General features: G+C 57.5%; 1 protein-coding gene across 4 annotated transcripts in view; it reads left to right on the top strand.

The window, feature by feature from the left end:
• Window positions 1-12,576, top strand: part of MROH1 (maestro heat like repeat family member 1) — a 56,963-nt gene that overhangs the window by 2,953 nt on the left and 41,434 nt on the right. For all 4 annotated transcript variants that reach the window (XM_056333109.1, XM_056333108.1, XM_056333107.1 and 1 more), the window contains exons 3-10: window positions 530-675; window positions 1,084-1,215; window positions 1,757-1,919; window positions 3,311-3,409; window positions 8,516-8,667; window positions 9,203-9,343; window positions 11,155-11,247; window positions 12,422-12,500. In XM_056333109.1, coding sequence (XP_056189084.1) covers window positions 530-675; window positions 1,084-1,215; window positions 1,757-1,919; window positions 3,311-3,409; window positions 8,516-8,667; window positions 9,203-9,343; window positions 11,155-11,247; window positions 12,422-12,500 — 1,005 coding nt within the window. The remainder of the gene's footprint in view (window positions 1-529; window positions 676-1,083; window positions 1,216-1,756; window positions 1,920-3,310; window positions 3,410-8,515; window positions 8,668-9,202; window positions 9,344-11,154; window positions 11,248-12,421; window positions 12,501-12,576) is intronic.

Raw genomic sequence — 12,576 nt, 5'->3', positions numbered from 1 at the left:
CCCTTGGTGGGTCCCACGTCACACCAGCCCCTGTGCAGGTTCCCCAGGTGCCTCCGATGGAGCCAGCGCCCAGCGCCGCTGCCCGGCCCTAGTCTGAAATCTCCAGTGTAATAAATCCTTCCTTCTCCCTGCTCCAGTGAGAAACGTTAGAGCCAAGTTCACCTTGGCTCAGAGGCTGACACTGTGCTGTGTGTAAGGTCTGCAGTAAAAAAAACCCCAAACACCTTTGAAGTGTTCAACCCAGCTTGGGGGATGAGGATGAATCCCCAAGGATTTGCCCTTGGGGAATAGGGGAGGGCCGCATGCAGGGGGTCTTCAAGTTAAAGGTGAGTTACCTTGGGTGGTGAGCCCAGAAGGAAGGGTTCTTGTTGGTGCTCGTTGAGTGGGAAACAAAAGCTTAATTTAGCTGTGTGCATGGCTTGTGGAAGGATGGATGAAATTGCACGGAGGCTCTTCTCTTCCTGCTCTTGTTAGTCCAGGAGGTGTTCAGAGAATACAAAAATCTTTGTAACTTGCCTCTTTTGCTCAGGGCTTGCTACGACGTTGATGGATGCCACAACAGATAAGGACCCGCTAGTCCAGGAGCAGATCTACGATGCTTTGTGCTACCTGGGGGAATCTGAGCCAGAGGAGATCCTCAACTCCTGTGACGAGTACCTCCGGCAGCATGACAAGGTAGGGGTCTTCTCTGCTCTGCCTTGGGAGGGTCAGCAGGGTGAGGAATATTTCCTGGTGGCTTGGGGACGTTGGCTCTGTCAGCAAGCAAGGGAGATACTTGGGAGGAGCTGGGCTACAGGAGTGCTGGACCAGCTGGCTGAGAAGTCTGGTCCAAGGCGCTCGAGTTGCAGTGGTGAAGAAATGGTGATAATATGCTGTCATGGATGAGAAATGGAGTAAAACTAGTTGGTGGTCCAAGTCATTGCCTTGTACTGCACCAGCCACATGGTGGAAATGCTAGCCAGTCCCTTGCTGGGCATCTCGCAGCCTGGGAAGCTCTGGGACACGCAGGTTTCGCTTGCCCTGGGGCAGCTGCGGTGCCTGGCTCAGCTTGGCTGACCAGCCACTGTCTCCCTCCCTTTTCAGCTGGCCTACCCTCACCGGGTGATCATCCTGAAGGCAATGGAGACTGTGGTGAAGAACAACATTACCCTCCTGGACAAAAGCACAGCGAAGGTGGTTATCTTCCTGGCGTCTAATGAAATGACCAAGTCAAAGGTATGACCTGGAAGCTCCAGCTCCTCCTGTTGTTGTTCTTGGCCAGACCCTTCCTGCCCCTGATGCTGTCATTGCAGAAAATGCTGTGGGTCTGGGGCTGCCCCAGGGGTAGCAGGTAGCTGGGACCCCTTTCGTGGAAGAGAAGGACTAGTTACATGCAGTCTTCTGTACTTGGGATGGTGGAGGGAGTAGGGGACAGACTACGTTCCTCTCTCTGGGGAGAGGTGAACATGGTTTGGTAGATGGTTTTCTTCCAGCGTGGCACATATACAAAGCTAAATAAAACTTGGATGCTGAAAGGGAGCTGGACGGGCAGGTGGGTTTTGGAGCAGGAAGGAGGAGGCGATGCCTTGAGAGGCTGCAGGTCCGCGTGGGAAAAAGGTCATGTCTGAACCTTGAGTCTTTTGTTTAGTGCAGTTCCCCGTGGCATTTGGAGCCAGGCATGATGCATGGCATTTAAATGAGGCAGAAGCAGGCTCCGGGGAGGCTGCGTGTCTGAGACAGTGTCTGTTCTGACGTGGTTTCCCTCCATCCACGCCAGGAAGTGATCCGGGACTGGCAGCAAGCTGCGAGCAATGTCCTTGTTGCGGTGGGGCAACGCTTCATCAACAAGGTGATGGAGGAGGTGCTCACCAAATTCCAGCCGGGGATCCTGCCTCACTACTTTGTCATGCAGACATTTGCAAACCTCTCCGTGTCCAACGGTGAGTGGGCGACCTGCAGCTGCTGGTCCGCGTTGGAAAGAGCCGTGGAAATGGGGTGGGCTTCGGGTGTTGTGGTTCATGCTGTACCCAAAGAGCTCTGCGGGGTGGGGGGCACCTCTGTGGTGTCATGCACGCCGAGCCTGGCAGCGTGCTTCCAAACTTCTGGGGATTTTATGGCTTAGACTTGACGCTGCTAAATGATTGAGGAGTCTGCTCCGCAAAATAACTTAGTGATGAAACACACTGAAAAAGCAGTGAACACCAGTATGGCAAGGAGGAGGGCCATCCATGGGAATGGCTTGCTCGTGGTGGCCTTTATTCCTCTTCTCTTCAGAAGAGACGGGGCACAAGAAGAGGACAGCCAGTGCTGCGGGGAGCTGGCACTGGGAGGAGGTTTGGAAACCCCTGCTCTCTTCTTGGCTGCTCTTCATGGGGAGCTGCTGGGACTGTCCCCAGCGCTGAGGCAGGGAGCTGAGGGCAACCCCTCCTCAGAGGGTCACGGGGCAGTGTGAGCGGGCAGCATCAGCTGTCTTGGCTTGTCTGGCAGCAGCCTGAGCAGAGCTTCTGACGCCGTGCCGCTCTGGGACCTGGTGGGCTCTCCCGGTGCTCAGTGCCCTGGGGAAAAGGAGAGCAGTGGCAGAGGCCTGGGCTGTGCCCTGGGGTGCTGGTCCTGCCTCTTGGGTGGCTGGAGGGGGGATGCTCTGCTCTGCCTGCAGCTGGGCAGGAGTTGCCAGAGCCCTGGGTGGGAGATGGGGCACCTCGCACGTACCTGGCAATACCCGGAGGAGCTGAGTCCCTGTAAAAGTGGACTGAAATTAGAAATCCCCTGCGGCTTGGCTTCACAGCTCAGCCGAGCTCTTTAAAATGTGTGCCGCTCTAAAGCAGTGGGCATCTGACCTGCCTGGCCCTTGTCCTTAGAGAATCCCCTGCCTGGGCTCTCATCTCCAGCCATCCCAGAGAGACTGAGTTTTAAAATGGATACTTTTAGGATGGTACTTCTGGAAACAAGTCTGGCTGTGGAGAGATTCACTGACTGATGCCAGCAGCCAGTGGGATGTAGGACGGGGCCAGGCTCTTCTCAGTGGTGCCCAGCGATGGGACAAGGGGCAACAGGCACAAACTGCAGCACGGGAGGTTCCATCTGAACACGAGGAAAAACTGCCTTGAGGGTGATGGAGCACTGGGACAGCCTACCCAGAGAGGCTGGGGGTCTCCTTCTCTGGGGACAATCTCTTGTGTGGCAGAATTGGGCTCCCAGCTGGCTGCGGTGAGCTGGGCTTTATCGGGCGCCCGTGCAGTCCTGCCGGGTCTGTGTCCAGCATGGGCTGGCGCAGCTGCCGAGTGGCACTTGTGTGTTTGCTGCAAGTGACCCCCTCCCGCTTCCTTCCCAGTGTTTGGAATGGTGCCTTTTCTCAACTCCATCCTCGGGACGATGCTGCCCATGCTGGGAATGGCCAAACAGGACCATATGAAGTCTGTCTTCTGCTACGGTAAGGTCTTTCTGGATCTTCTGAGACTGCAGTCGTTTCAGATGTGCTGTGGGAAACCTTTTCCTTTCCCTGGAAAAGGAGGGACTGTGGATGGGGGGTGGAGAGCTGACTCACATGGACCTTTCCTGAATGGCTGGGAGCAGGGACCTGGCTGGCTCTGGGAAGGGATGGATAGCTGTCAGCTGTAGGTCACTGGGATCCAGCAAAAGTCCTTCTCCATCTACCTGATCCCTGTCACTCCTGTTTTGTAGCCCAGCGAGTACTGGTGCCCTTCGCTTTCTCCTCTGGCGAACAGGGCATGGGTGCTCCAGAGTCGTCCTGACTCAGGTTGAGGTGATGGGCCCGGTGGGATGTGGAAGGAGGGGAAGATGTGCTACTGGAGACCCTGTTCTAAACCAGGCTGTCCCTTTATTAAGACCAAGAACCTGGCACATGGCATCAACACGAGCGTTAGCCCCAGTAGGAATTGTGAGGAGGCTGGGACACGGCAACGGTGCCAGGCCAGCTCCCGTCTAAGCCACTTCTGTAATTCTCATGAGCCACTTTCAGGATGTGACACTTTCAGTGGGCTGGCGGGATGTCACGGGCCTCCCTTCTCATGATGCCCTCCTCCAGCCCGGGGCTTGCTGAAAGCTGCTGCTAGTGCAGCAGGATTTGATGCATCTCAGACCGCAGGACAGTGCGCAGCCTCAGGCGGGCATGATGTGATTGCCTTATGAATACCAGCAGAGGATCTTCAGGATTTGTGGTTTTCTGTCTATAACTGGGCAAAAATAAAAGGTGGTCTGGGGGAGCGCAGGTTCAAGGACCCTGACAGATGCTACGGGAGCTGCTGGAGCACGCCGCTGGTGCAGTCGCTCTTATCTCTTGCTGATATTTGCATCAAGGCCTGGGAATGTGGCTCCACGTTTCAAGGAATGAATGGGATGAGTGGGAGCCTCCCGAGCAGTCCTGTAAACTTCAGGGATGGATGTAGGACTATATTCAGCAGCATTTATTTCTCCTGGAAACAGTGAGGTTTGTGTCTAAGCTTGTTACTGGGGTCTGCTGCAGCCCAGGTGACAGCACTTGCTCTTGTTCTGTTACGTTGAGCTCAAAGCAAGAACGTGCAACTCTTCAGCTGCTTCTGTGCAGGTGTGTTCTGGGAAAGCCACAGGCAAGGTCAGGCAATTCCTGTGAACATAAAGCATCCTCCCTTGACTGAGAACAACCAGACTCCTGAGCTGTTTTAACTGCCGGGGCGGCTGGTGTTGGCAGTGCGGGCAGTTTAGGCTGGCTGCGGGCGATCGCAGACCGCAGGTGACACGTTCATTGACGGGAGGGCTGCTGCTAATCCCATTGGAGACTGCTCATCGGTGGTGCCTGGCCCTGCGGAGAAGCGATCCTTCTGCTCAGGTGCAGTGGGGAGGACCAATATGGGCCCGTGGGGCTGGTGGAACTCGGTTCTGAGGTTTGGGTGGCTCTTCTGGAGCAGCCTTCTGCCATCAGCAGCTCTTTCTTCTTCATTGCTTCCAGCAATTGTTTCTTTCAGCTTTCTGTTCCCCTGCTTGGTCCTGAGCAGCGTGACGTCCTGGCTCCGCACGTGTTCCTCCCAAAACGATCTTGTAGCTGCTGCCGCTGAGGCATGGTGGGTTTGTTGCCCTCGCAGAGTACTTGCAACCTCTTAACTCATCCTAAAGCCCACGAAGCCTCCAAAGTGCTGGCAAGCACAGCAGTATGAGCATCTTTAAACAGCCCCCTGCGGGTTTGGAGCAGGTCCTGCCCTGATCCCGAAACCCCTGCCTGCCCACAGTCAGCCCCTCGCAACCGCTTCTGTCCGATGCCGACCTCTGAGTGTGTGGAAACCCAGGCTGAGGTCTGGGTGGACATGCTCCCCTGGAGCCTCCCGAAAGCCCAGGGAGGCTGTGGGGTGGCTATTGGGCTGCCCGGCGGGGGTGCCCCGTCTCTGGCAGCTGCCTGCTGCCCACAGGCTTCAGCTGCTGCTGGTGTGCTGGATTTCTGGCTCTGTATGGTTTCTGTATAATTTTTTGCCAAAGTTTTCAACAACTGAAAGGCAGGTGAGGTAGCTCCGGAGTCAGCAAAGCCGTGCAACGTAGGTGAATCTTTTCAGGGTGGTTTTGCTGTTGCGGGGTGGCCTGGCGCAGAGAGACAGCAGCAGGGAGGTACCGGGCTACAGAGTAGTTACAGGGAGCTCGATCCGGGCTGAACACAGGGATGAAGAGGTGGATGCAGGGATGTGATCCAGGCTTTACTGCTCCGGGGATGTCAGCAAGGTACCGCTTTCTGTCTTGGGAGCAGTGCTGTCTGCGGTGGCCCCACCGCAGGGAAGGGAATGAGCTTCCCAGCTGTGTCCAAAAACCTTGCTGGCTGGAGCAGCTACCCTGGGTTCTTGGCTACAAGCTTTTTTTTTTTTGAAAAACAAACAAACCACCAAACAAAAAAAGCAAAGCCAGGCATAACATTGCTCGTTGGCCTTGCGATCTGCCTGGCTTTAAGCTGGAGGAGGACTTTAAGGTGATGGGTTTGGCTGGTCCTGTTCACTTTGGTCAAGACAAGCTTCTTGCAGAAACTTTCGGAGGGTTTGACCTGAACAAGGGTGTTCTGACTCCAGCCTGGAGATGAAGTGAAAACAGAGTTTAGATGGGGTCTACATTTTGTGCCCTGCTCCAGAAAGGTGCTGGGTGTAATGGGAGTGAGCTGGGGGCCTTCCTGACCCCTCCGATGGTCGATGGGAATTCAGTTTTTGCCCCAAGGACAGCCAGACCCTCCCTGCTGCAGGTGTGTTCCCAGCAGTGCGAGCTCTGCTTTGCAGCAGTGGACCCTTCTGCCGGTGGTCCCTCATCCCTGTGGGGTAGGGATGTCCCCTCCGAGCCCTCCCCATCTGTCAGAGCCGCGGGGAGCAGGTTGGGGGGTTTCTGGCACACCACTAAGGACAGCAGAAGAGCAGGGCTCAGCCCTGGGGGAGGTGATGTCCCTTCCAGCAGAAAGGGCACTGCTTGCAGGACTTCTCTCTTGCGTGCTGCTGGCCGGGTCGCAGGGAGGGTGAGGAGGCATGTGATTGAAATGATCTGGCTTCTGTACGAGGTTGTGGAGTGACTCAGCATCTCTGATCCTATCGGGCTGAAAATAAACATCTGCTGTGGGTGAGGAGGGCGTGGAGGCTGCGCAACCCCTGCAGCCTTGGCGTGCAGCGGGCACTGTCCCGGGCTCTTTCCTCGGGAACCCTCTCTCCTCCTCCTCCGGGTCTCATAACGTGGGTGCATCGAGCTCGTGCTGGGCACAGGGGCACGGAGAGCTGGCACGCTCTGGAGTCGCTGTGCATCCTTGGGGGCCGTGCTGGCTTCTCCATCCCACAGGCACGAGGGCTGAGGGGTGGCCGGGTCCCCAGCTGGTACCATGGGCACTGGTCAGACCACACCGGGGGTTGTGCCAGAACTGTGTGCCTGGGTCGTGTCCTGCTGCGATGGGGGGCCAGCCGCTTGTTTCCTTCAGCCTTCCATCTTCCACTGCTATTTTGCTGTGGCGAAACCTCCTCCCCAGGCTACCAGGGTGTCGTGGGTTTTTTTTCTTTGCCCCATTAGTGCGGGATGTGGCTTGTGAGGGCTCCCTCCCTGGGGCAGCCAAGCAGGGTTCTGCTCAGTGACTTTCTGGCAGGAGCGGGGCTGCCGTGCCTGAGGAGGGATGGCTCAGTGCCATGGGCATCCCGCAGGCACGGCGGCCCCTTCCCCGCTGTGGGATCAGCTGCAGGAGCCGTCTGGCTCTAGCAGGAGAGGGGTGGATGAGCTTGGCCTGGGCAGGCTGCTCCAGGTGGCCCTTCTTGAGCCGGCGCTTGAGCCAGGTGAGCTCTGGGGGTGCCTCCATGCTTGAGCAGGCTGTGATCCTTCTCCGCTCCCCTTGCCTTGGCCTCACCCCTCACGGCTCCCACTGTGGTGCTTGGCAGTCCCTGGTGATGCTGGCAGCCAGGGCTCTGGACCTGGCCGGGTGGTGGCACGGCGTTGGCTCTGCAAGCCCCAGGCCGCTTCCTTCCTTAGGAAAAGCCTGGCAAAGGGTGAGGCATCTGGAAGAGCCTCACTGTGCGTTAATGGATTATGGAAGGGAGCACACACGGGCCCCCAGCACAATGTGGAGGGAGAGCAGCGTCTGTGTATGTGCGCTCTGGTGCCTGGGGGTCCTGGGCAGTGGGGCTGGAAGGAGCTGGGGGGATGGGCAGACAGCGCAGGGGGGGTTCCAGGTCGGCTGGGGCAGCTGGGCAAGGCTTGCAGTGAGTGGCACCTCCCAGGCAGCCGGCCTGCTGCGTCCCTGTGCAGCAATCGCGTGGGGCTCAGCCCCGAGAGGTTCGTGCTGAGCATCTGGAGCAGCACCCTGTGCAGGGGCTCCTGAAGCTGGGAGCCTGTTCGGTGGGCTCCGTGGTTGGGTAATTCCCCAAGTAAGAGTAGGAGGGTGTTTGCAGCCCTCGGGTGCTATCAGCTGAGACCTGCTCCTGGTGTTAGGTGATCCCTCGGCAGCCCCAGAAGGTTTGTAAAGCCTTTGGGGAACCCTGTAAAGCCATGGCAAAGGCTTCCTTGGAGGGGAGAGATGGACAATGGGTGTCCCCTGCGGTCAGCAGTCTCTTGCTGAGCCAGGATGCATGCCTTTATGCAAACATGCTCTCATCACTGGTCTGATTCACCAGGGGAGAAGTAACACGTGCTAACACACAGCGCTTGCTGGCCCACAGACCGGACAAACTCGTTGAGGTGCGGTGTTCTGGCTTGCCTCTGGCTGCAAGGCTGTAGTTCTTGGCCACCTGAGCTGCTAAGGAGATAACCTGAGTGGCAAATCCAGGCTCCTGTGGGACCCTGGAGCTGGGTCTCTGGAGTGGGTTACATCAGCCATCGCCCAGGAAGCACAAAGCAGCATGCATCTCTGGCGCGGCTGCCTGCCACAATCCCTCGTAGCCAGGGCGCCTTTCGGAAAATCTGCCTGCCAGGGAAAGTCCCGGTGCATCTGCTATCCCTTGAGATGCTGCCCAGCAAAACAGCACGTCAACCATCTGCTTTCTGGAGGGGCTAAAACAAACACTCCCTTGTACGTGTGGAAAATCTAACTAGGCAATCTGTCTCCTAGCTCTGCAGCACTTCAGTGAGAGCATCCAGGAGTACTTGGCAAACTTGGACAAAGCCCCAGACCCCACGGTCAGGAAGGACACCTTCTCAAACGAGATCTTCAGTGCGTACGAAGTGCTCTTCAACAGCTGGCTGCAGCACCGGGAAGCCAAGGTGGGGGGGCAGGACCTCCCTGGGTGCGGAGGGAGGGGCGTTAGTCTGACATTGGCCTTGCAGCATCTCAGCTGTGCCCTTAGGTGAGGAGGTGGCCCCCAGAGAGTGAGCCCCCAGCTCTGATTTAGGGCTGGATGCTTTTTTTCTCCTTGTGCCCTGCAGCTCTGCTCGGTTCCCTCTGTCCTTGTGTGACACCTGCGGAATGGGGCGCTTGCTCCCTGTTGCTGGAAAGCAGGGCACGGGGTCCTTCTGCACCACTTTGGGTGGCACTCTGGGCGTATGCCACAGCTGGGAGGTGGCCAGCCAGGTTTTGTCCTCTGCAGGCATGGGTGACATGTTTAGGTGTCCCCCTTCTCCGCTGAGTACCCTTTGCACTCACATTGGCAAAGCTGGACGAAATGCTGTCCCTGCCTCGGCTCGGAGGCTTCTAGAAGCACCAGGAAGAGCAGCTCTGTAGCAGTGGGGCGACGCTGTGGCAGGCGTGTCCCCCAGGGCCTGGGCCACCATGCTCTTGATGTGCCATCTCTCCCTGCAGCTGAGACTGGCCGTGGTGGAGGCGCTGGGACCCATGAGTTACCTGATGCCCAGTGACAAGCTGGAGGAGCAGCTCCCGAAGCTGATTCCAGGCATCCTCGCCCTCTACAAGAAGCACACGGAAGCCTTCTACATCTCCAAGGTAAGCAGCTCTGAGTGCTGGTGGCGCAGGCCAAGGCCCGGTCGTGAGCTCCCCAGTTTAAGAGAGATGGGGAACGGCTGGAGAGGGACCAGCGGAAGCTGTGAAGATGATGAGGGGCTGGAGCATCTCCCTTGGAAGGACAGGCTGAGGGAGCTGGGGCTGTTCAGCCTGGAGAGGAGAAGGCTGAGAGGGGACTTATCAACGCATACAAACACCTTAATGGTGAGCATCAGGAGGATGGGACCAGGCTCTTCTCAGTGGTGCCCAGCGACAGGACGAGGGGCAACGGGCACAAACCACAGCACAGGAGGTTCCATCTGAACATAAGGAAAAACTTCTTTCCCTTGAGAGTGACAGAGCATGGGGACAGGCTGGCCAGAGAGGCTGGGGGTCTCCTCTGGGGACATTGAAACCCCACCTGGACACGACCCCGTGCAGCCTGCTGGAGGAGAGCCTGCTCTAGCAGGGAGTTGGGCTGGGTGGTCTCCAGAGGTCCCTTCCAGCCCCCACCGTTCTGTGACCCATCCCCATCCCCACTGACTGGAGCCTTGGTGGGGTGTTGGGTGGGTAGTGTGCTTCTGCCCACTGCCACGGCTTGGGCTGTGGTTTGGGCATGCTGACAGCCGTTCCTGAATCACAGAATCGTTTAGATTGGAAAAAGCCTTTAAGAACATTAAGTTTGACCGTTCACTCAGCACTGCCAAGCCCATTGCTAAACCATGTCCCTAAGCACCACATCTGCGTGTTTTTTCCACACCCCGCAGGGATGGTGGCTCCACCACCTCCCTGGGCAGCCTGTTCCAGTGCTGGACGACCCTTTCGGTGAAGGAACTTTTCCCAGTACCCAATCTAAACCTCTCCTGGCACGACTTGAGGTCGTTTCCTCTTGTGTTGTAGCTTGTTACTTGGGCGAAGAGACCGTCCCCACCTCGCTACAGCCCCCCTGCAGGTAGTTGTAGGGAGCGATCAGGTCCCACCAAGCCTCCTCTTCTCCAGGCTGAGCACCCCCAGTTCCCTCACACACCCCTCATAAGATGTGTGCTCCAGCCCCTTCACCAGCTCCGTTGCCCTTCTCTGGATATGCTCCAGCTCCTCTATGTCCGTTTTGAAGTGAGGGGCCCAAAACCGAACCCAGGATTTGAGGTGTGGCCTCACCAGTGCCAAGTAGAGGGGATGATCACCACCCTGGTCCTGCTGGCCACGCTGTTTTGGATACAAGTGGGATGCAGGAGGGATGCTGAGCTCAGGGGTGCAGAGCGGCGGCTCTGCCCATTTCAGAGAGCAGTGTGGAAAAGCAGCAGCAGCAGCGCAGTCTTAGTTTTTACCTTATTGGTGGTGTCACACAGCTCGTGCTGTGCCTCCTCTACCCAGCTGGACTGGGCTGCAACTGCCTTTTCCATGTGAGTTTCCTTTCCTGGCATCGTGACCCCTCTGGCTACTGCGCCCAAGCCTCAGCTGGTTGTGCCCAGTGGTCTGGGAGGATGGAGCAACCTGCAGCCCGTCTCCGCTGCCATCCCCAGGTGCTCTGCCATGTGCCAGGTTGTCACCACGCACCCAGCTGTGGCTCGCAGTGGCCAGCGTGCCGCCACAGCATCAAGCAGCTCTTGGGAACGCCGGAGCTGTGTCAGCCCACGGGAGATGGATTGTGCTGCCGGCTGCTGCTGTGGTGGCTCTCACCTGCAGTCCCCTTCCCATGGACTGGCATAACAGCGGGGGGGGTGGTGGTGTGTGTGTGTCACGATCCTCTGTCCTCCTCTGGAGCCCAAGTATTTTCCCAGTGCTTAACTGCAACCTGGTCTCTTGCTGAGCAGAGCCTTTGCCAGATCCTGGAAGCTTCTGTCAACATTGGCAGCCGCAGCCTTGACGTGCAGCTGGACTCTCTCCTGGGCACCCTGCACCCCCAGGTAAGGACGGGGCAGGGGGCGGTGGGGCGGGCAGGTGGGCTTCCTGCAAGGTGTAACGCTGGAACCTGGCAGTGAGCTCCATCCGCAGGGCTGGAGGTTTCCCCTGGAGCAGCCCCAGGCAGGGGCATGCAGCCTGCTGGGCTCTCCTGTCCCCTGGTACTGCCACCCCGAGGCTTCTCCGCCGCTCACCAGTGTTGTGGCCGGCTTGCTGGTGCCCGATGTACGGGAGATGTCAGCGCGCCGCTGGGCTGTCTGCAGTGAGGGCAGCTCTGGCTGCACACCAGGGCAGCAAACTGAAAGCAAGCACCTCCGAAGCAATGGGCCTCTTAAGAAGTTTGCTCTGTGAGAATAAGCGAGGGCATTGACTTGTCGCAGAGCGGTGACCGCGCAGCCCGGGAGCCCTTCTCAGGCTGCTGAGCCCAGATTCCTCCTCAGCCAGTTCCTCAGCGGCAGGGACGTGAGGTCTGCCGTCTTACCAAACTCTTAAAATCGTATTCCTGGGGCTTAAACCAGGTCTGAAGGCTATTTTTTTATATATATATATATACTAAACTGGCTGAGTCTCAAAAGTGCCAGCAGAGAGGCTGTCCTTGAAAATACACACGCAATAATGCAATAATGGTGCTGTTTGTAGGAACAACCACTTGAGGATGGGCTTCAACAGGCAGAAGCTGCTGGTGGGTGCAGAGGGGCAGCTCTGGGGCTCTGGGATGTGGCTGCCCTCACACCAGCTCTGGCTCAGCTGCAGCCCAGAATAAGCAGATGCATGTTGTCCTTGCTACAACGCTAGTGTACGTTGAATTAAGAGCCTGATTTATTTTAAGAGCACATGGAAGTGTTGACTCATTTCGAAGAGGTTCCAGAGGAGATGGCCAGTGGTCCCAGCCGGGTGGTGGGGCACCGTTAAACAAGCAGAGGAACCTGCAGCTCCTGAGCAGGCACCTCATTCCCACGTGGTCTCCCTGAGAGCACAGGCAGAGCTCTGCTCGGCCAGCAGCAGGCAGAAAGCACCGCTGTGGGCATCTGTGTGGTGGGACACTGTCACCCACCGGCCCATGGCTTTGTCTGTCCCAAATCTCAACTCCATACCTGTGCTTAGCACAGCTCTGCCTCTCCAGGGCCTGCCAGTGCCCGTTGCAGGTAATGTCCCTGACCGCAGCCATTTCTCCAACAGATTTGCGCTCCTGCAGATCCATCTGTTCCCCTGACTGTGAAAAATCACACTGAGGTTCTTCGATGCTTCACCGTCCTGGGTAAGGCATTTGTTCCCCTGAGATATCCTCTCAGCTGGGCTTGGAGGATATCGTGTACATCTTATGTATATCTATA

This window comes from Falco biarmicus, chromosome 3, assembly GCF_023638135.1.
Source record: "Falco biarmicus isolate bFalBia1 chromosome 3, bFalBia1.pri, whole genome shotgun sequence".
NCBI lineage: Eukaryota > Metazoa > Chordata > Aves > Falconiformes > Falconidae > Falco > Falco biarmicus.
Note: the sequence above shows the minus strand (reverse complement) of the source record. Positions and strands in the feature narration are given on the sequence as shown.